General features: G+C 46.0%; 1 protein-coding gene across 4 annotated transcripts in view; it reads left to right on the forward strand.

Moving 5' to 3' along the window:
• Positions 1 to 14,595, forward strand: part of Tmprss13 (transmembrane serine protease 13) — a 36,768-nt gene extending 22,173 nt beyond the window's left edge. For 2 of the 4 annotated variants that reach the window (XM_074066647.1, XM_074066648.1), the window contains 5 exons: positions 248 to 420; positions 4,508 to 4,606; positions 5,767 to 5,909; positions 6,024 to 6,176; positions 6,782 to 8,357. In XM_074066647.1, coding sequence (XP_073922748.1) covers positions 248 to 420; positions 4,508 to 4,606; positions 5,767 to 5,909; positions 6,024 to 6,176; positions 6,782 to 6,808 — 595 coding nt within the window. In that variant the 3' untranslated portion in view covers positions 6,809 to 8,357. Of the gene's footprint in view, positions 1 to 247; positions 421 to 4,507; positions 4,607 to 5,766; positions 5,910 to 6,023; positions 6,177 to 6,781; positions 8,358 to 9,389 lie in introns of those variants that run through there. The other 2 variants (XM_074066645.1, XM_074066646.1) reach the window with 2 other exon arrangements.
• The last annotated feature ends 6,401 nt before the right edge of the window (positions 14,596 to 20,996 follow it).

Here is a 20,996-nt window from a genome sequence, read left to right on the forward strand (position 1 = left end):
GAGGTCTTGTTCATCTCTTTCCCTTTATCACTGCAAAGTGTAGAGTGGGCAGTTCAGAACATTCTTGGGGAAAAAGGGGTATTTTACTGTGTACTTCTTAAGATGGAGGGCTCTCTCCAGAGGTGATTTCATCCGTCCTCCTGTCCTTGAGCTGGTGCTCCTGCTGAGGCTCTCTGTGTGTAGCAGACACTGCCAGTGAACTCTGCCAGGCTCATGACTGGACTGTGCTCTCTTGTGGCTCATGAAGGACCCGGGAGAAGATCCTGGAGGGCTGGAAGGTGTATGCTGGCACCAGCAACCTGCGCCAGCTGCCTGAGGCTGCCTCTATCTCCCAGATCATCATCAATGGCAATTACACTGATGAGCAGGACGACTATGACATCGCCCTCCTGAGGCTCTCCAAGCCCCTGACCTTGTCCGGTGAGTGACTCTGTGCCCCGTCCTCCTTCGCCAGCACCCTTGGACTTGGCAGCTCCTATTGACCTATCTGGGGACCCCAAGATATGATTCGATAACAGCACAGTAGGTATCAAAGACTTGTAAGATCATTAAGTTGGACACTTTTATTTGGGGGAACACTGAGGCCCAGGGATTAGAACTAAGTTTGCCCCTCTCACTTTGGGCATTGCTTCTCAGGTTTCCATACTTCACATCTCCAGGACTTGGAGACTGATCTCAATATAACTAGATTGAATTGTTTCACTGGTAGTAACTGAGCACTTAACAGAGGCCAGACACAGTGGTAGGCATTTGATGTGTGTGATTGCACTTGCTCTTTCCAGACAACCCTGTGGAGCAGGTCCTATTATTAGTTTCATTTGACGTATGAGGAAGTGGTGCTTTAGAGAGAGATAATTATCTGAGGCTGAGAGTGATAGGTGGCAGCTTCAGGACGGGATCCAGGTCCATTTGACTCCCAAGCAATGTTCTTCCCACTCCTGGGAGGACAAGTTGTAGAGTGGAAAATGTGAGCTAAGCACACACTTGATCAATGAACTGTTGCGAAGCTGGAGCAAAGGGCAAATGAGGCTACACAATATGAATGCTGCAGAAGTTCTCAGATCACTGTGGTCAAAGGGTGCCAGTGGCTCGTACCTATAATCCTAGCTGATCAGGAGGCAGACTCACAGTTTGAAGCCAGCCCAAGCAAATAGTTCTTTAGACCCAATCTTGAAAAATACCCAACTAAAAAGGCTGGTGGAGTGGCTTAAGTGGTAGAGCGCCTGCTTAGCAAGCATGAGGATTTGAGTTCAAAACCCCAGTATTGCCAAAAAAAAAAGAAGAATTTGTTCATTCATTTGCTTACTTATCAAATACTTGTTTTGTTTGGCTTATACAGCCAGCTCTGCTCTTGTAATAGCAAATAGAACAAAATAGGTGATGCATGCCAAGACAACTAGAAGAAACCTATGATGCAGTGTTGGGGGGAAGGGGAGCTATGATGGCACAGATGGGGATAGCCAATCAGACTTGGCAGGCTAGGAGGGGCTTGCCTGAGAGGGGATAGCAAGGTAGGTTCTGAAAAGATTGGTGGGAACAGGAAAAAGGGGCTCAGGAGGAACCCTGAAGAATGGGGTCAAGGTTGTCTAGCATAAACAAAGTCACATGGGTAGGAAGAGCAAAGTACCTCCTGTGGAAGGCCAGGATTTCCAGAAGCTTTGGAGGGCCTGCTGGTTAGTCCAGCCATTCTAGTGTTGTGAGTCTGAGCTGGTGTTTCCTGGTGTATTCATTATGGAGGCAATGTCTGTTATGAGTCAGAGCAGTTAGCTCATCAGAGTGGGATGAGGAGGAGGATCCCTGGGCACAGCTTGGATGGGCAGGGCTGGCCCTGACCTGCCCACCAGACCCACCCACCAGCGCCCTGTCTGTACCTCTATCCCTGTCCATGGAGCCTTGGGCTAAGGTGAGGGGTGCCAATGGCTTCTCACCCTGCCACTTACGCCACTGTGGACTTGAATTCAAGCTGATAATCAGTCTGCAGGGCCAGAACAGGCTTTCTCAAGTTCATTTGGCTAAACATCCAGCTCTTACCTCTCACCCACCCCCATCCCCTTGTTTGAAATTCCAAAACAAACTAAGTAATTTCAAAAGTCAAATGAAAGCTATTAAAATATTGCTTTTCTGACTATGGAGGTCCACCTGTAAGCACTGAGTCAAATGAAAGCTATTAAAATACTGCTTTTCTGACTATGGAGGTCCACCTGTAAGCACTGAGAGGTTCCTGGGCCAGAAACTGATCCTTAGCCTGAAAATGGCAACTGAGATATATGTACCTTGTGATCAGACCGTGTGCCCTCATTTTTGGCTTACAAATTAGGGCAGATTTTTCTTAAACTGGTTTGGTTCAAGTTCTAAACAACTTGAAGTCACAGTACTTTCTGAAAAAACTTACTGATAAATTTAATCCCCCTATAAAAACATCTGGAATCTATAACAATGGAGCTTATAATAGTGTTACATGTTTTTAAGACTTTGCATTTCAAAAATGGCCATAGACAATGTCATGAATTGAGCTATGTCAAAAACATAAAAAGACACACTTGTGTCTTTCCACAACATCAGAATTTATTGAATAGCAATAAATTCAAAAGTTATGTCAATTTCATTGATGTTAATTTACCAAGTAATACTGGTGTTACTTGAGAGCCATGAGCCATTGACAAACAGAATGGCTTCTTGCTTAAGAATGACTGAGAAAGGGCTAACGCCACTGTTAGGTTGAAAGAGACCCTGCCAAGGTAAAGAGAGGTATTGCAGGTGGTTAGATAAAATATTCACATAATGATCCCTGTTGCAGAGCTGTTATGTAAAAATACAGAGCTAGTTCAAGGCTCAGAGCTGCTTCCAAGATTTCTGGGTCTGGATAAAGGCAATTTTGCCATTCAAGTAGGTCACATCAAGCAGGAAGATCAGGCTGAGCAGAAGCTCTGGGGGACTAGGTCAGGAGTTTATAGCTTGTCATGGTTTGATGATGATTCATGATGGTCTCGTAATGGGTTGGTAGGTGCTGCAGTACCTCATACGACCCAGGTGTGGGGGTTCATCTTGTGTTGGTCTGGTGCATGCGTAGGACAAGCTCTTGGGCCTGATTTTTCTGATATGGGTTTGATACACTCTTGTGTTCATTCCTGGTTTAGTTTGATAAGTTCATAGGTAGTGATCTTTTATTCGTGTAAATAAGTTATTTATTAGTCTGTTTCATGGTTTGTGCTGGACAGATGATGGTTGTTGTTTATTTGCACAAACAAGATGCAGAGTCATTGTGCCTCAACATTTGCTCTCAATATGGCACATACTGCCATATTATAAAATGGAGTCACTCAGGGCAAGGCGCAGCCTGAAAGCCACTGTTCTGTAAAGTACAGAGTAACTTAAAGCAGGGCACAGTCTGATCTGCACAGATAAGAAGTCATGGTTTGTGGTTTTTGTTAATAACTGATGCTGCCATGCATATGGTGGTACATACCTGTAATCCCAGCACTCAGAAGGTTGAGGCAGAAAGATCACAACTTCAAGGCCAGTCTGGGCCAAACAGTGAAACCCTGTCTCAAAAACAACAAAACCATGGCTGGGTGCCAGTGGCTCTCCCCTATAATCCTAGCTATTCAGGAGGCAGAGATCAGGAGGATTGAAGTTCAAAACCAGCTGGGGCAAATAGTTTGAGAGATCCTAGCTAGTAAAAAAACCCTTCACAAAAAAAGGACTGGTGGTGTGGCTCAATGTGTAGGCCCTGAGTTCAAGCCCCAGTACCACAAAAAAAAAAAAAAAAGCCACAATTATCCATTTATTTACTTGTGTGTGTCTCTAGCAGACAAAATGTATAGACACCAACATTTAAAACCCAAATTGTAAAAAAAGAATTTCACAGTCATCCCTTTCTTCCTTCTTTCCTCCCCAACCTTAATGTTCACTGAGCACTTAGTCTGTGTCAGGCATTAGTCTAGGTGCTAAATGCAACAGAGAACATAACAAATGATTGAGAACACTGAGAAATCTTATCAACTAATAAATCCCTCCTGCGAGGTGGAGTGTGACCATTCACACTATAGAGCATCAAGGGACCCCAGTCTGCAGGGTGAGCTTACGAAGTGGTACTCAGCAACACCTTCAAACACTGCTGACTGTGGCAGCAAGTGAGCAATGGTTGTGCTCTGAGGAAAAGGCATGGAAGAGTCTCAGCCAGGACAGCCACTCTTGGTGGGTAGAGACCTTCAGCTGCCCAACTTCAGCCTGGCAAAAAGGAAGCTTCCAAGGCTGTGCATCTGCCTAGGATGGCAACCACTGGAATCATAATGGCGCTGAGGACTCTGGCAGCACCCCAAGGGCTGGAGGGGTCAGATGAAGTGATTTGAGTTTCTTTCCTGGTCAGTTGAGGCCCTAGAGGATTCAGAGCTACTCTGGGAGCAAGGATAGGGCTCCTAGAACATTGGTGCTCCAGCCCCCACCCCCACCCCATCAAAACCTTCCAACCTTCTTCCTTTGTTGATACCTTGAGGCCTTATTGCAGCTCACATCCATCCTGCCTGCCTTCCCATGCACGGACAGACCTTCAACCTCAACGAGACCTGCTGGATCACAGGCTTCGGCAAAACCAAGGAGACTGATGGTGAGGGGCAGAGACACTAGGCTGTGTGTGTGGCTGTGTGTAAGCCATGTGTCTGGGTGTATGGACGAGGGCCTGTCTAGATGAGAGCTGGGTATAGAGATTCATGGCATGGGCTTGAATGTTCATGTGTGTACATAGAAACCTGTAGTATGTCAACACAATTGCTGTGACAGTGTCCTCCAGGCAAGACCACCAGAAAAGTTCTATAACTGAAGAGGTTGGATTCACTGCTCATGGCAACCAGGAAGAACACATACCATGGATAACTGTGGGTGTCTCCATAAGAGGATATTAGAGAGGGCTTTTCATAGGATGCACTCCACTTGGGAAGAGTTCAAAGAACAAGGACTTTTCTCTAGATTAAATGCTTTTGGAAAGTAGGGGTAACTGTGTGACTGTGAAGCTTAGTAATCTTACCCAGAATCTAAAGTTACCATGGCAGAGAAGCACAGTCCCTCATATTGTCTGAGGGAGGAGATGTTTGATAATTTTGTGGTTTGTATCGGAACTTTGTTTTTGTCTATCTTAAACAGGATGATGAAAGGTCTTGTTTTGCCTCAGCTGATTCCAGACACAGAGTGCCTTGTCTGGTGTCAGTTCTCTAAGATTGTCTATGTCAAGAAGGACACCTCAGCCTGGCCAGCCTGGCTGTGAGACTCAGGCCAGCTCCATGAATCAGGGCCACTTTTCCCTGGCTTGGTGTGATGGAGTGATGACCGGCCTAGACACAGCCTCCTTTCCATTTACTAGCTGTGTGACTATGGGCAAGTCTCTCCTTCAGCCCTAGGTGTCCCCACCTATAAAGAGATCAGCAAGACCTATCCCCTTGAGGACACAGTTTCCAAAATCAAAGTGGTAGCTATCTGATGGTGCTTTGAATGTAGACAAATGTGCCTGTCAGGTAGCCTGATAGGTTTGAGTTTATGTACATATATGTCTTTGTTTTGTGTGCAGTGAGTTGTTTCTGGTGTGAAGATGTATGTGCCCATAAGTCCTGGGTGTCCTACCACAGAGGGGCCTCCCTTGGGCTAGGTCCAGGTGATGCCTTGAATTCCCAGGAAGCTGGGAGTCTGGTCTTAGTGGTGCAGCTGGAAGGTTGTAAGGCTGTCCAGCGCCTCACTAGTTCCCATCCTCTCTTCTTTACCCTCACCTCACTGAAGAGAAGACATCCCCTGTCCTTCGTGAGGTGCAGGTCAACCTCATCGACTTCAAGAAGTGCAATGACTACTCAGTCTATGACAGCTACCTTACCCCGAGGATGATGTGTGCTGGGGACCTTCGAGGAGGCAGAGACTCCTGCCAGGTGAGGCTGCTTGTGGGTGAGGCTCAGGCCCAAGACACCAGGGATGGGGAGTTGGGATTGGCATGGGACTCAGGGCCCTCCCCCACCTAGCTGACAGTTGTGTCTCCCTTGCAGGGAGACAGTGGGGGGCCTCTTGTCTGTGAGCAGAACAACCGCTGGTACCTAGCAGGTGTCACCAGCTGGGGCACAGGCTGTGGACAGAAAAACAAACCGGGTGTGTACACCAAAGTGACAGAAGTCCTTCCCTGGATTTACAGCAAGATGGAGGTGAGAGCACTGCACAGGGACAGAGCCTGGAGGAAAGCCAAGGGGTTCTTGGGGTATGGAAAGAGGTCCCCTCAGCCCTTTGCATTGGGGGATGTTCTAGTCAGGGTCAAATGTCAGGCTTGGGATCAACCCAAGTGTCTGCATTTCTTTGCCTCCTTTCCTTCCTTCAGAACATAGCCCAGAGGTAAAAGGGTGACCTTAGGCTCAGGGTCAGCCCCAATACCACTCTTCTGTCCAGTGATGGCTGAGGTGTGAGCAACCAAAGTGGCCATAGAGTGGAGGCCATTCTCCATGGCAGGAAATTGAGCATCAAGAAACAGGAATCTGGGCCTCCTATCTGTAGCTGTGAAGTCCAGGCCTTCGCTGCTTGCGCTCAGTGCAGCATTCAGCAAACGTGGGAAGGCCACTCCAGAAGTAGTGTGGTGGAAGGACAGGAGCTCAAAATACTTCTGCTCCTTCCCTGTGCTCACTCTTTTCTCAGAGGCCATACCAAGGATGGTTGGGCTGAAGGGTAGGCCTTGGACACCATGCTACTCTTCCCCTCCCTGCTGCGGACTTTGTGTTCCCTGCCCACTTTCACCCTGCTCTACCTGTCTCTTCCTCAGAGTGAGGTGCACTTCCAGAAATCCTAACCAGCTCCACCTCACGGCACTGGCTGCTATGATGACTCAGGCTGAAGGGACAGCCATTTGCAATGTCTGAACCAATGGCTACAAGGCACCTTCATTATGTCCACCTCCATTGTTTGCTGCCTCTGTGAGAATATGTGTGTGTGTGTGTGTGTGTGTGTGTGTGTGTGTGTGTTGTTCTTCCAAGTTCTTGAAACCAGAACTGTCAACTCTTCTGGAAATCCCAGGCTGGAATTCCTCTGGAGACAAGAGTTTGAGCACCATGGATGTTCCTGGGAGTCCATGAATGAATGGAGGAGGTGGAGGAATCAAAATAATTCTTAGAGAAGGGCCTAGAAGGTGACCACAGGAGTTCCTGATCTTTTCAGTTGGACACTGGCCCAGAGTGGGCAGACACCCAGCAGCCCAGGTGACGCCATCGCTGCCCTGGCAATGGACAACGGGTTTTCATGGGGTGCCAGCTTCCCAGTGTCTGGACCATTCCTATTGGTGTTATGTGCATCGCACTCTTGCTCAGACCTCCTGCAGTGGCCATGGATGTCCAGAGTAAGACGGCTGGGGCCATCCAGGCTGAGGACTATAACTATGGTTCTATTTGTTTGGTCATAAGTTGTTGGAATGGATTTTATCTTATTTTATTTTTTATATTTAAGAAATAGAAATAGATGTACTTTTAAAGAGTCTTCAAAACTTGTAGGGACTTTGAGAATTAGCATTAATCACACCAAGAATTCCAGAAGACTCTGGAACTACTCTTGTGTCCTGCAAAATGTCCCTGGCTTCAAGTGACCAGATGAAGGGCAGTGATGAAGCCCCCAGGATGGACATCCCCAAGTCAGTGCAGTGACTGGGGCCCCTATGAGTACTCAGGGAAGTGAATCCTCATTCGGGCTGCAGACAAATCCAATACAGAGAACCACAAACTGCTCCTGCCTCCGAGGGCTACCGATGCATGAAGAAATGAAGACACGGACACTGCCCCTGCTTGGGCTCTCAGGAGCCCCCGGGAGGTCCAGGCAATGGCATCACTCATACCCAGGACCTGTGCTGAGACCGTGGGGTTTGTTCTCATCTTTCTCCATCTTTCAGTTTCTCAGTTGTTCTAGAAACATAGCAGTGACAAGGAAAGGGCCATGGAAAGAAAGCAAACACTGTCCCCAGGCCATCCAAATAGCTCTTCTGGAAGGTCTGAATTGGCCCTGCTCCTATAAGTCTGCAGTGTGGCCAGTCTTGCCAGCCAAAGGCCTGGGCCTCCCCCAGGCTGGTCTCTGGACCACCTGCTCTTCCTCAGCCCCATTCTCCTCACTTTCTTTGGGCTATTCAGGATTCTCAAAGGCGGGTCCAAGCCCAGCCTGGCCTAGCTCCGCTCCTGCAGTCATCCAGGGAAAAGACTGTCTCTGAAGAGCAGGCTGGAGGTGGTCAGATGGCTGGGCAGTGTCTAATGGGCCTGGATACGTTGGGGAATGTCGTCAAAGCTGGGAAGGAGGACAATATTTGTGACTGCAGAAGCCCTCAGCAATGATCTTCAGCAATAAAAGTTGTGTGACTCGAAGATTTGGTGTTGAATGTGTCCCTGGTGACCTAGATAGAAAATTGAGACTGCCCGACCCGGTGCCCAGACATCCTCAGCTGTGGTTCTTCTGTGTTTGGGTTCTCTTCACCTAGTCACACATCCATTCATTGATCCATTCATCAACATTGTCAGTGTCTCCTCTGTGCCAGGTACTTGTGCTAGGCCCAGGAGGTACACAGAGCATGGCAGTACTCTTAAGGACCTGGGTCATAACCCAGTGTGACAGAAGCTGTGATTGAGTGTGAACACCATGCTTGGCACATGGACAAAGGAGCCACCAGCCACACCTAGAGAGATCAGGGAAGGCTTTGCAGAGAAGGTGAAGTTTGAAATGTGCCTTAAAGAACAGGTGAACCTTCCCAAAGTAGGAGGGGGCCTGAGGGGCTAACTCAGCAAGAGGCGTGTTCCCAAGGAAGCCCCAATGCTTACTCAGCTATGTTTAAGAGAATTGGTTGGGTGGTCCCATTGGCCTCTTCTGAAATATCTACCCCTTGATGCTGGACTCTTACTTTTCCAGCATTTTCTATGTTGACCTCAACAGTTATGATCTCACTGGTGAGTTCTCAGCACCCAGAACCCCACACATGCATGCTTCTAACCATGGCACAGGATTCTCCAGATCTGTACCCCACGTGTCTCGCCCTTGGACATCTCAATTTGTTTTAATCTCTCATATTAATGCCAGGGCAAGTCCTTCATCTCTATTCTTGCTCCATCTGTACAAGAAGGCATAGGGAAGGTGCAAGGGCCATGCCTACGCTATTCCTGGGTGGGGAAACACCCACTCCAATAATTTGCACAATATTCATGGCTTAGCCCAACTAAGTCCTCCATTAACAGTCCAGTGAGGGTGTTCTGATCGGTGGAAGGCTGGTGTCTGTCCATCTTGTGACTTTGCCATGTCCACTGTTGTCTACTTATGACTAGAAGGAAAACACGAAGAAGGCACAACCACTTCTTAAATATTCTGGCCCAGAAGTGACACATGACCTTTCCACTCACATTTTATAGGTCCAGGCGTGTGACACAACATCACTTAGATGCGATACGATTGGAAGATGCAGACATTGGCTAATTCCCATGGGAGGACAAACACTCATTTTGGAGGACAACAAGCCCACCGGAGAAAGCTGGCTATCACTCCAAATGCCAGGTCTGGGACAGAGAGTTAGGGCTTAGGCCATTTCTGTTCCTTTCTCCTTAGAAACTTGGTTTTCCCCATATTTGTTAGGCTTGCTAGGATGATTGACAGGTGTGTGTGTGTGTGAGAGAGAGACAGAGACAGAGACAGAGACACAAGAGAGAGACAGAGAGATAAAAAACAGGCTCTAGATAGAAAAAGGGGGTTGGGGACATGATATAAGTGGTAGAGCACTTGCTTAGCAAGTGTGAGGCCCTAGGTTCAATTCCCAGTACTGCGAGAGCAAAATTCTCTTAGTCCAGAACATCTATAAAGGTTATACAATTCAAGGAAGAGGAGGGAGATGATGGAGCTTCTAAAACCAGTCCACAATGTCTAGTGAGTTATGGGAGGGTGGGATATGGGGAAATTGTCCTATGTTTCCAAACCCCAGGTATCTCCACGGACCAAACTCTGACTTTGCCAATTCTATCGACTGCTGAATTGCCACGGAGTTTCTATGGGGTAGGAGAAGACAGCCAAGTGAGCTTGCAGGAGGAAAGGCAGGCGATGGCTCTTTGGAGAAGCAGTCACTTATAGCCTAGCTGGTGATCTGGCTGCCTGTGGGATTTGGTTAGATTCCCAAGGGCATTGTTTCCCATAATTGCTTTGGCCATTGTCCTGATGCAACTGGGAGGACTTGGGGAGGGGTGGGGAGCTTGCAATGACAATGGTGAGTGTAATGATAACAGCCGACACTCACTGAGCGCTTGCTCTGCGCCAGGTGCTGCACGGAACACCTGACGTGTATTATCTCCTGTGGGCACAGTGATGCTTGAAGTAGGCATTGCTATTAAGCCCTGTTTCACCAATGAGAAGACAAAGGCCAAGTGCAAAAAGCCTTCCAAAACCGCACAACCACCCAGCGGCAGAGTTGGACTTTGAATGCACTCTGTGATTTTAAAAACTGTCTTCCTGCACTCTGCACAATGCTGCTTTCTAAAGCCAGGTGAAGTCCTCCTAGCTGTGACCTCACAGGGCCCTGCCATCTGGCTCTGTGTATCTTTCCAAAACAGGAAGAGGAACAACTCCCCAGAGAAGTCTGTGCACACCCTTCTGAGTGTCACATGACTAGAGGCTAAGACTAGGCAGTTTCCAGAACCTTGGAGAAGGGTGTCATTAGTGGGAAGAGGCCTCTCCTTCACCCCCACTTTCTGGGAGGTCCTTCTGAGCCCTGACACCCAGAACACCTCACTGTCTCCTCCATGTGAGGTGGGTGGCTCTGACAGGCACAAGCTATTCATTCCCTACCTCTTCTGCACTGGTCCAGGCTTCCTGTCCCTTGTGGAATCTGTTGCCATCCCAGGAAGTAAGCACGATGGGGTCTCACAATGGGTTTGCCAGAGAACGGGAAGGCCCATCTCTGGACTACCCAAGCAGGAGAAAGATGAGGGCATGACCTGGCCTTGGTCCTCCCCAGCTCAGCTCCTTCCAGCAGGACATGAGACTGTAGACACCACAGGATGCTTCTCTGTCCAAACCATGAATCTCGGAAGAGGTCTTCACTACTCTGCTTTGAATAATTCCTCCCAATTACACCACTGTAGTGGAGAAGGTGCTGGAGTTGGAATCGAAGTGCCTGGAGGTCCAAATTCCAGCCCTGGCACTTACTTAGTTATGCATCTTGGGCTACCATTTATTTAGAATGTGATCTTGGGCAAGTCAACCTATCTGTTTCCTCATTTGTCAGTTGGGTGTATCTATCCTACATTTGCAAAATCAAATGGGATGATGAATATAAACACAGAGAGAAAAATAATTGGCACATTGTGCCCTCTGAAAACACTGTTGAGTTTGCAGCAAACAGACCAGTTCCTCGCCACCACATCCCTTCATCAAACAAATGATCTAAGAAAGGAAAATACAGATAAATCTTCAAGTTCTCCCCTGCACAAACTTTCCTCTTAGTTTCTCAGCAATGGGTTGATCTTTGAGGGGGTGACTCCACTGAGTTAAGCTCACTCTTCTGCTCTCTCTTTTCACCCATGGGGCCAGGGTAGCCTGTCCCTGAAAGAATGCTCCTCTAGGGGAAGTTAATGTCCTGCCCTGCTCAGCCAATGGAGTTGGGCAGCCAGAGCTGTGAGGGGCACACATCCTTCCCCACCTCAACCCACAGCCATCTGGCCCCTGCATCATCGCACCGGTGAACACCCATATGGCCATATCTGATAAACACTTGGGAATCTCCATTCTGGAACTTTCCACAGCCATTACTATTGCGTCTCTCTTCCCTTTCATGAAATTCCCCTGACTTCCATGACCTCTTCCAGGCCCCCTTGTGGCCCTCTGTGTGACAGTGTTGCCAGGAGACCACCCTAGGCTCTCTGCTCTTCCGTGGCACATGGTAAACTTGGGCTATCACATGAATTTCCTGGATTTCCAACTAATCTCTGTGGAGCCAGCAGGAATTTGCTTCTTATCACTAAGGTGCAATAAATGTCATTTTTATAAAATCACATTAATCTGACTTTGAACTGCTACAGCCTGGCCAAACAATATCCCTTTTCAATATTCATCCCCTGAGAACTCTCCAGGCCTGGTGCTTTCATGGGCACCACTCAGAAGAATGCTCAGGTACAGGGAGAAGCCTCCAAACCTGTAGCTCTCTGCACCCCACTCTCAGAAATCCCACTTTCCCAGGGTGAGACTCAGGCATCTCCCCTCTCTTCAACTTCCAAGCCTCCTTCTCCTAGCAGGCAGTTCAGGCCTGTCTCTCTTAAGAACCTTGCATAAATCAGGCATTGGAGGCTCATGTCTATAATCCTAGCTACTTGGGAAGCTGCAATAGGGAGGATGAAGGCTTGAGGCCAGCCAGGGCAAATAGTTTGAGTGACCACTGTCTCTAAAATAACCATAATAAAATGGGCTGAAGGTGTGGTACAAGTAGTAGAATATCTGCTTTGCAAGCTCAAAGCCCTGAATTCAAACTCCAGTCCTACCAAAAAAAAAAAAAATTCTCCTGGTGTCAAAACCATTCCTTCCTGATAAGATACTAACAGAAATCAAGATGAAAATGAGTTTCATTAATTGAGAACATGAATTTTCATTCCTCTAGATAAATCACTGTCATGGGATCCCTAGCTGTACCACTTCTCATTCCTTGCTGTCATGTAAGAGTTCCACTTGCTCTGTATCCTAGTCAGCTCTTGGTATTGACAGTATTTTTTATTGTAGCTCTTCTAATAGGTATCAAGTGGTATGTCGTTGTGTTTTTAATTTGCATTTCCCTGGTGACTAGTGATAACGAAAATCTTTTCATGTGTTTATTTGCCATCTATATACTTTCTTTGGTGAAATGTCTGGTTAAATATTTTTGCCATTCTTTGTTGGAGTGTTTGCTTCTGATTTTGAGTTTTGAGAGCTTTTAAAATATTTGTGATACCAGTCTTTGTTGGAAATGTGCTTTGCTAATACTTTCTCCTTCTGTGGCTAGCGTTTTCGTTCTTTCACATTGTATCCTTAGCAGAACAAAATGTTTAAATTTTGGAGTGACAATTTATTAATCTTTCTGAAAGTGTGATTTTGGTGTTAGAGCTCTTTGCCAAATTCATGTTCATGAAGATTTTCTGTTACGAATTTTATTGTTTTATTTTGTATAGACAAGAATCCATTTTGAGTAGATTTTTTGATGGTGTTGAGATATACATTTTTGTTTGTTTGCAAATGGGTGTGCAGTGTTCCATCACTATTCATTAACAAGTTGAGACTTTTTTACTTCCAATTGCCTTTACATTTTGTCAAAAATCAATTGAACATGTTAGTGGGAGTGTATTTCTAGGCTCTCTGTTTAGCTTCATTGATGCACATTTTCTTTTCAGCACTGGGAATCCAACCTACAGCCTCAAACATGCTAGGAAAACACTGCACCACTGAGCTACACCCCTAAATTCTTCACGTCTATACCCAATGCCATCTGTGTTCATTATTATATGACTTAAAATTGGATGGAGTGAATCCTGAATATTTATTCTTTTTCAAAATTGTTTTGCCTGATTTGGTTCTAGTAAGTTTTAGAACCAGCTTGTTTATATTTATAAAGAATACTGTTCAAATTTTTATTGGGATTTTGTTAAATCTGTAAATGAATTTGAAGAGAATTTAAACTGTTAGTGATATTGAATTTTCTAATCCATAAAAATGGTCAAATAAATCACTACAGATTCTGTACTTTTAAGCACACAAATCCTGTATCTACCTTGTTAGACTTATAGTTAAGTATTTATGTGTCAGCATGACATTTTTACTAAAATAACTAAATTTTTCAAAAAGTAGTAAGAGCATTATTCAACATTTTTATAAATCTCTTTAATGCATGACTGAATAAAAGGTAACTGATTATAACACTTGTTTTTATATTCAATCTGTTGTGATATGTTGTATGGTTGAAATATACAAAGAAAATCTGATCTCACAAAGATAAAGAATTTGAAAGTGGAGGAATATGTAACAGCTTTTTCAGTTATGGGAACTTTTCTTTGGTGCTATACTCAGATTTGACAATGTAGAGTCTGAAGCTCTGTCAATGAACTTTTCTAGTGAGTTCAATTAAATTCTCTAATCTATGCTACATTCTGAATGTTTTTTTTTTACCTATGCCTAATTTTATATCATTATTTGGCCATTTGAAAAATAAGTTATTTGAGTTCTGAATGTCTTTCAATGTTGACCCATTTATGATACAATATCAAACTTCACCTGTATTACTATCACCACTGATCTTATCAGAAAAGTCTTTAAAAATTGGAAAATTAGGGTTGGGCATGGTGGTCCACACTTATAATCTCACCTACTGTCAAGACTGTGGTTCCAGGCCAGTCCCAGACAAAAGTGGAGGAGATCTTGTCTCAACAAACAAGTTGGAGCTGCACTGGTGGCTCACGCCTGCAATCCCAGCTACTCAGGAGGCAGAGATCAGGAGGATTGTGGCTTGAAGCCAGCCCGGACAAATAGTTCATGAGACCCTATCTCAAAAAACTCTTCACAAAAAAATAGGGCTGGTGGAGTGGCTGACGGTGTAAGCCCTGAGTTCAAACTCCAGTACAGCAAAAACAAAACAAGTTGAGCATGATGGTTCACTTCTGCAATCCCTGCTACTTGGGAAGTGTAGGTAGGAAGAGCAAGGTCTGGTTCTGGATCAGGCAAAGAGCTTGACACCATAGCTGGATAAAAGGAGCAGGAAGGAGAAGGAGAAGGAAGGAAGGAAGAGAAGAAGGGGAAGAGGAAGGAGAGGAAGAGAAGGTAGAGGAAGAGGAAGAGGAAAAACTAAACAGCAAAAGAAGCTGGGGAGTGGCTCCAGTGGTTGAGCACTTGCCTACCAAGTGGGAGGCCCTGAGTTCAAACACCAGTACCACCAAGAAATAAAGAAAGAAAAATTTAAAAATCAGAAAACTGTCGAGCTCATGGTGAAGGTTGTGTTTTCTCTAAAATTCTAATTTTCAATTAAAAGATTAGCTTTTATTATTAGGAACAAATATTATCAGCTGCTTTCCTTGAGGTGAAAAGCTTATTTTGTTCATTGCTGAAAAAATGATTCCCAATTACCAAGTTTTTCATTTAAGCAAAAAACAATGTTTCAAGAAAAAATCGGCCAGTCTAGCAGGCAGCTCAAGGTAGTGCTGGCGCTTATCCTGGAGATGACCTATAACCTTGGTGTGACTGCGTTCTCCCCCATGTCACAGGCCCGGTGTTGAGATTTGACGACGTTAGTGATTTGACTGGTTCGTGAAGGACGTTCTTCCATGAGACTGGTCAGCATGTGCGGTGAAGACGCAAGGGCAGTTTGGTGCCACTGCCTGGCTTCAGTTTTCTCATCATTGCTTTGGAGTCATTCGTGCAAACATCAATAGAGGAGTTTTGATCCTAATGACCCTCTGAAAATGTCTCTGGTGTTCTCAGACCATGCTTTGCAGACTGCAGTATTAAACCACACAGAAGGGATTCTGCAGACACTGGTTTACATAGGAACATCTGGAAATTCGAGGGCATCTCTGTACCTCACCCTCACTTCCCACTCTTGGGGAAAAGTGAACAATCTACAACCTGAAGAGGTCAAAGCCTGGGCCACTTGGCACTGTGAAGCCAGGTCTTGCTGAAGGGGGCTGTTGATTGAACCTGGTTTAATAATGACTGTCTCCTTGCTTCCTGGGCTTCGTGCATCCCAGGTGAGTGCTCCAATCCTGTCACATGCTTTATCTCGTTTAACCTCTTAACATTATGAAGCAGGTACTATTTAGGAAGAAAATAGAGATGATTTAAAACTCTACCATCCAGAGGTAAATACTGTTAGCATTTTGGCAAAATCTTTCTGGAACTTTCTACACATCTATAAATAGAGGTCCACAATTTCATATCAGGAGCAAGCATCATGTTATACAGGTGATTTTGTATCTTGATTTCTTCTTCTTAATCTGATATGCACAGCCTCCCCAAAGGATTAGGTATTGTCATTTTTTAATGGTTTCAGAATACCCTATTCCATGGATGTATCAGCTTACTTAATTTATATGTCAACACCTGAGTAGGGCAGGTTCCAATTTTTAGCAAATATTTAACAAATATATTTGAGCATCTGTCATGAGGCAATCAGCTAAGGAGGCAACTGTGTGTGAGAAACTCAATATGATCCCAGCTCTCATGGAATCAAACAAACGTACATTTCAAAAAACCCAAAATGCCATTAGTATTTCAAGAAAAATTAGACGAAGTTCAGATCAACTCATAACAAGGACCTGCCCTGGTCTGGTGATGGTTGGGGTGGCAGAGGTCAGATAAGGCTTCCTTGAAAAGGGGACAGTAGAGCTAAAAGCTGAACTTGCAGGAGTATTTATTAGACAACAAGTAGGAGAGTCCTGGTCTGAACAGAGAGACAGGCTCATCTCCTGCCCCACCTTCAGCGAACTCAACTCAGGAACTCAACTGCCATCCCCACCCATTGTGGTGCTGGCTTTCTGCTGTCTGTTGGTCTCCCATCTTTTTTCTTCAGAGACAGGCAGCTATGCTCTAAGTTGCAAAGAGTGCTGGAGAGGTTGGAGCCCAAAGAGCCAGGGAAAGCTTGTGGGCAGACGTGGGCAGAGACCTCATAGACTTGAGTTTGAATATCTAAGTACTGTTGGCAGGTGTCTCAGTGCACTGGCTCTCAAAATGTGGTCCTCTGACCAAACATCAGTGTTCCTCAAGGCAGACCCAGCAATCTGGGCTTTAACAAGCCCTCTTGGTGATGGTGGTGCACACTCAAGTGTGAGAACCCTGGCCTGGAGTGAGGCAGGAAATTCAGGGAAAGTACCCAAATTGGGTCAAGAGGAACAAGTGTCCTCTTCGCAGATCAGAGGAACAGGTGATCAAGCTCCACCCAGAACGTCCCCAAAACGTCCCTTTTGAAATAGAGTCAAACAGGGGCATGTGCACAAGGGCCCCTAATTATGAATGAGGACTGCTTCTCATTTAATTCATATGCAGAGTCAATTAATCTGTCAATCACCAAAAACCACTCCTAAGCACCGCCCAAATGCCCTCCCCAACCCCCCAAGGCACTGGTGCTCTTGAGTTACAGGCACTGACTTTAAGCCACCTTGCTCAGAGTCCATTTCCCCCTTCCTTGGAGAGTGTACTTTCCTGCTTTCACTCATTCTCTCTACTCTCAATAAAACTCTGCTGCTGCTTTGCAATCTGTGTGTCTTCATCCAATTCTTTGGGATGCCAAGGGTCTGAGATCTTCTCCACCAAGGTCTTCCAAGACCACCCACCTGTAATAGGAGGATGTTTGTCCAGTGCACCTGTGTGGGCAAGGCTTGGAGGTATTTGACTCGCAGGTGGAGATTTGCATGTAGGTTTCTGTGTGTCAGGAAGCCCACTCCATCTCACTTGACTCCTAATCTAGGGCAGCTTGGAGCACTTGGCAAATAGGAAATGATGATGCTGTGATGGTGGCAGATATATCTCTAGCCAGTCAAGCCGCTCTTCTCTACCAGTCCCTAGAGATAAAAGGTGCCTCCTTTTATCACAGAAATCTAATCTAACAGTGCAGGAAGCAACAGCTTTACCCTGCTCCAGGAGAGCAAGAAAAATGGCCTATACCAAGAGGAAAACACCTCCCCACCACTCCCTAACAGATGGCAGGGACAAAGGACACAGTTTTGTTTATCCTCAGCTAGTGGCTCTGGGTGTGTGGAGAGACACAAAAAGGAGAGGGTGGGTGCCAGAACCTCAGCTCCATAGGGGCCAGGGGCTTGGAGGGCTGGTTGCTGGGAGAAGGTGTCCTTGGGTCATAGGACCGTGGACAACGGGTGGTGTCTCTGAGGCCTCCTCTGATAATAAAGGGAGGACTGGACTTTGAAGGGAGAAGTAAAGCTCAGCATCCTGACACCAGGCTCAGTAGCCCTTGGCTGTTGATTTTGTTCCCAGGGCTGGTCCTTTTCCAGGCTCTGGGCAGCATTCTTAACAAAACAGTAGGCTGGGGTGGGCTTGGGAAGTCTGCCCAAGGCCCTCCCACTTGGGTGGCAGCCTGTCCCTTCCCCTCCCCTAGTGGAGGAAGCAGGTAGGACAAAGGGACTCAGATAGAGACTTACAAAGCCCCGTTTATTCCCAACAGGAAGTGCCAAACAATCAACCTGCTGGTCCTAGCAGTTTGTTCCTGCCTCTATGCCTTAGCTTGCTCCACCCTTACCCCAAAACCCTTCTCCTCCTTCCAGTGTCGACTCTTCGAGGAAAATGGCCCTGATTAGTTCCACACCCTATTCTAGTACTTCTGTTACCTTGATTTTTTGGGTAGATTCACCTTAATTGGGATCGTAATAATAATAGTACTTTCAAGTGCATAGCTTCTTGAAATTTTCAAATATATTTCATGCATTTAGGAAAACTATGTATTTCCTCACTCTACAGAAATCCCAAAAGGTGGCTGGGGAAAAGAAAGAGAACTGGATCCGTACTTAGGAGACTTCACTCGGGTCCCAACTCAGCCACTAACAAGCTGTATTGTAGCAGGGAGGATGATCAGAAGAAAATAGTCTAGGCCTGAGTCCTGAGAAAGTAGCAGGGGGGTAGGGATGGCATAGCAGAGAGATAAAACCTGAGAAATCTGAACATGAGGAAGGTCATGTAGGACCAGGGAGGGGAAAGTCATGTAGCACTAGGGTAAAGTAGCCAAAAAAATTAAACATAACCATATATGGATTAGGCCTTGCTTTTTGCTTCGGTAATCTGCTTGCAAAGATGTATAAGGTGAGACCCCTTTGTTCTCGGGGCTCAGCCTTTGGACATGAGTCCGCTGAGTCTGTGCCAGCACAATAAAATGTTGCTTCCTGCTAATTGCCCCAAGAGTCCCCTAGCTCGGCTAGCAACCTCCTGCAACAGTATGGCTCAAAGCAAGTTGCTTGCCCACTCTGGGCCTTGAACTCCCAATTATAAAATGTGTTTTAAGGTCAGATCCAGATCAGATATTCCATGGTCCTGTTTCCTTTGATTCTCCACGTCCTGTCTCATGCCCTATTACTTCTAAGGCAAGCTTTCTGGGGCTGTGTGATCTCTCTTACCACACATGTCCCTGGCCAGCTACTGCAGCTCTGGTCACTGTGAGTTCCAAGACTTTAGACTCACCATGTCACCTGCCAGTCATGCACGGGACAACCCAAAGGAGAAGTGAGTGAGAGCCTCATGTTCAGGCCCAGGAAGGACTGTAAAGTTCCTTTCCCTGGAGAATTGCATTCACAGGCTGGGGCTGCGCCCTATCACCTGTCAGTTATCTGCTGCCCCAAAACAAAATGACCCAAATGTTACATTGAGAGCAGTAGTTGTTTTATTTGTTCATGATCTGTGCATTAGGAATTTGAGCAAGGCCCCCTGAGTGATTCCTGGTCAAGGTCATTCACAGACCTGATGGGAGCCAGGCTGGCATGGGAACATCTGACATGACTTCAGGCCTCTCTCTCCAGCAGGATTATCTTCATCTGACTTCTTATGAGGCAACTGGTTTACCCGAGGCAGCATTTCAAACATGGACGGTGGAAGTCATTTCTTCAGAAGTCACATTCCCCAAGGCCTATGCTAGAAAGTTACACAGCAACAGGTCGACCTCTTTTTATTGCTCAAAATAAGTCACAGAGCCAGCCCAAAGGGAGAGGCAGACACCACCTGTCAGAGGGAGGAGTGGCAAAGCATCATTGCAGATGGGCAGGTGGGACTGGAGGTGCTGCTGGGAACAGCTTTGGACATCCAGTTTATTGCAATTTTAAAAACATGCTCCCAACATGCCTGATGTGCTCAAGGTCTGTAAGCCACATCCCAGAGCCCTGCTTTCCATCTCTCCCTTTCTCCTTCCTGCAAATCAGGGTGTAGCATGGGACTGACTGCCTCACCATGGTCGTGGAGGGGCTAGTGACCCATGTATCATGTTCCTCTGTCAATATCATTTGAGTATTTGCATTCAGCAAGTAATCATTGTACACCAATGGTATTGGCAAAGGGGGAGAGGAGAGAAATGGTTAAAAACATAAACACAATGGAATACTATTCAGCTATAAAGACTGAAATTATGTCATTTGAAGGAAAATGGATGGAACTGGAGATCAGCATGTTAAGTGAAATAAGCCAGACTCAGAAAGACATGCTTTCTCTCATATGGAGAATCTAGACCTAAAAAAAAAAAAAAGTGACACGAATGTAAAAGGGGCTTATTTGGGGCTGGGGAAGAAGGTGGAACCAATGAGATGGGGGTAGGAGTGTTGGGGAGGTATTGAAAAGAGAGGGTGACAGGGAGTAAATGTGATCAAAGTACATTATTTGCATATAGAAAATAAAATAATGAGCCAGGTGCCTGTGGCTCACACCTGCAATTCTAGCTATGTAGGAGGCTGAGATTGGGAGGATTTCATTTTAAGGCCAGCCCGGCCAAATAGTTGTAGAGACCTCATCTCCAAAATAACAAGAGCGCAATGGACTGGAGGTATGGTTCAAGTGGTAGAGCGCCTGCTTTGCAAGCGTGAAGCCCTGAGTTCAAACCCCAGTCCCAGTAAAAGAAAACAGAATAATGAAACACATTAAAATTGTATTTAAAAAAAGAAGAAAAAGAAAGGAAGGGGGATAAGAAAGTAATAGAGGGGTGGATTTGATCCAAACACATTATACACATGTGCAAACATCTCACAATGAAGTCCCTTTGTACGATTAATATATGCTAATGAAAACATAAGCAAGATGCCCTTCCTGTCAAGTTGCTCCACATCCAGGAGCAAACAATTTTGTCAACTTCCGAGCTGGGCTGAGTCATTGCGTCCCTTCCCCCACTGCCGTCCCCCATTCCAAGTTAAACCTAGGAAGGTAACCATGGACCCTCTTTTTGACAGTGTGCAGGGAAGAAGTGTTCCAAGGGCTGTGTGAATGTTTAATGGGGTGAACGGCCAGGATGTGAGTGTTGTACGCTCATCACCTCCCCCAAGCCATAT

Source organism: Castor canadensis, chromosome 2 (genome assembly GCF_047511655.1).
Source record: "Castor canadensis chromosome 2, mCasCan1.hap1v2, whole genome shotgun sequence".
NCBI classification, from domain to species: Eukaryota; Metazoa; Chordata; class Mammalia; order Rodentia; family Castoridae; genus Castor; species Castor canadensis.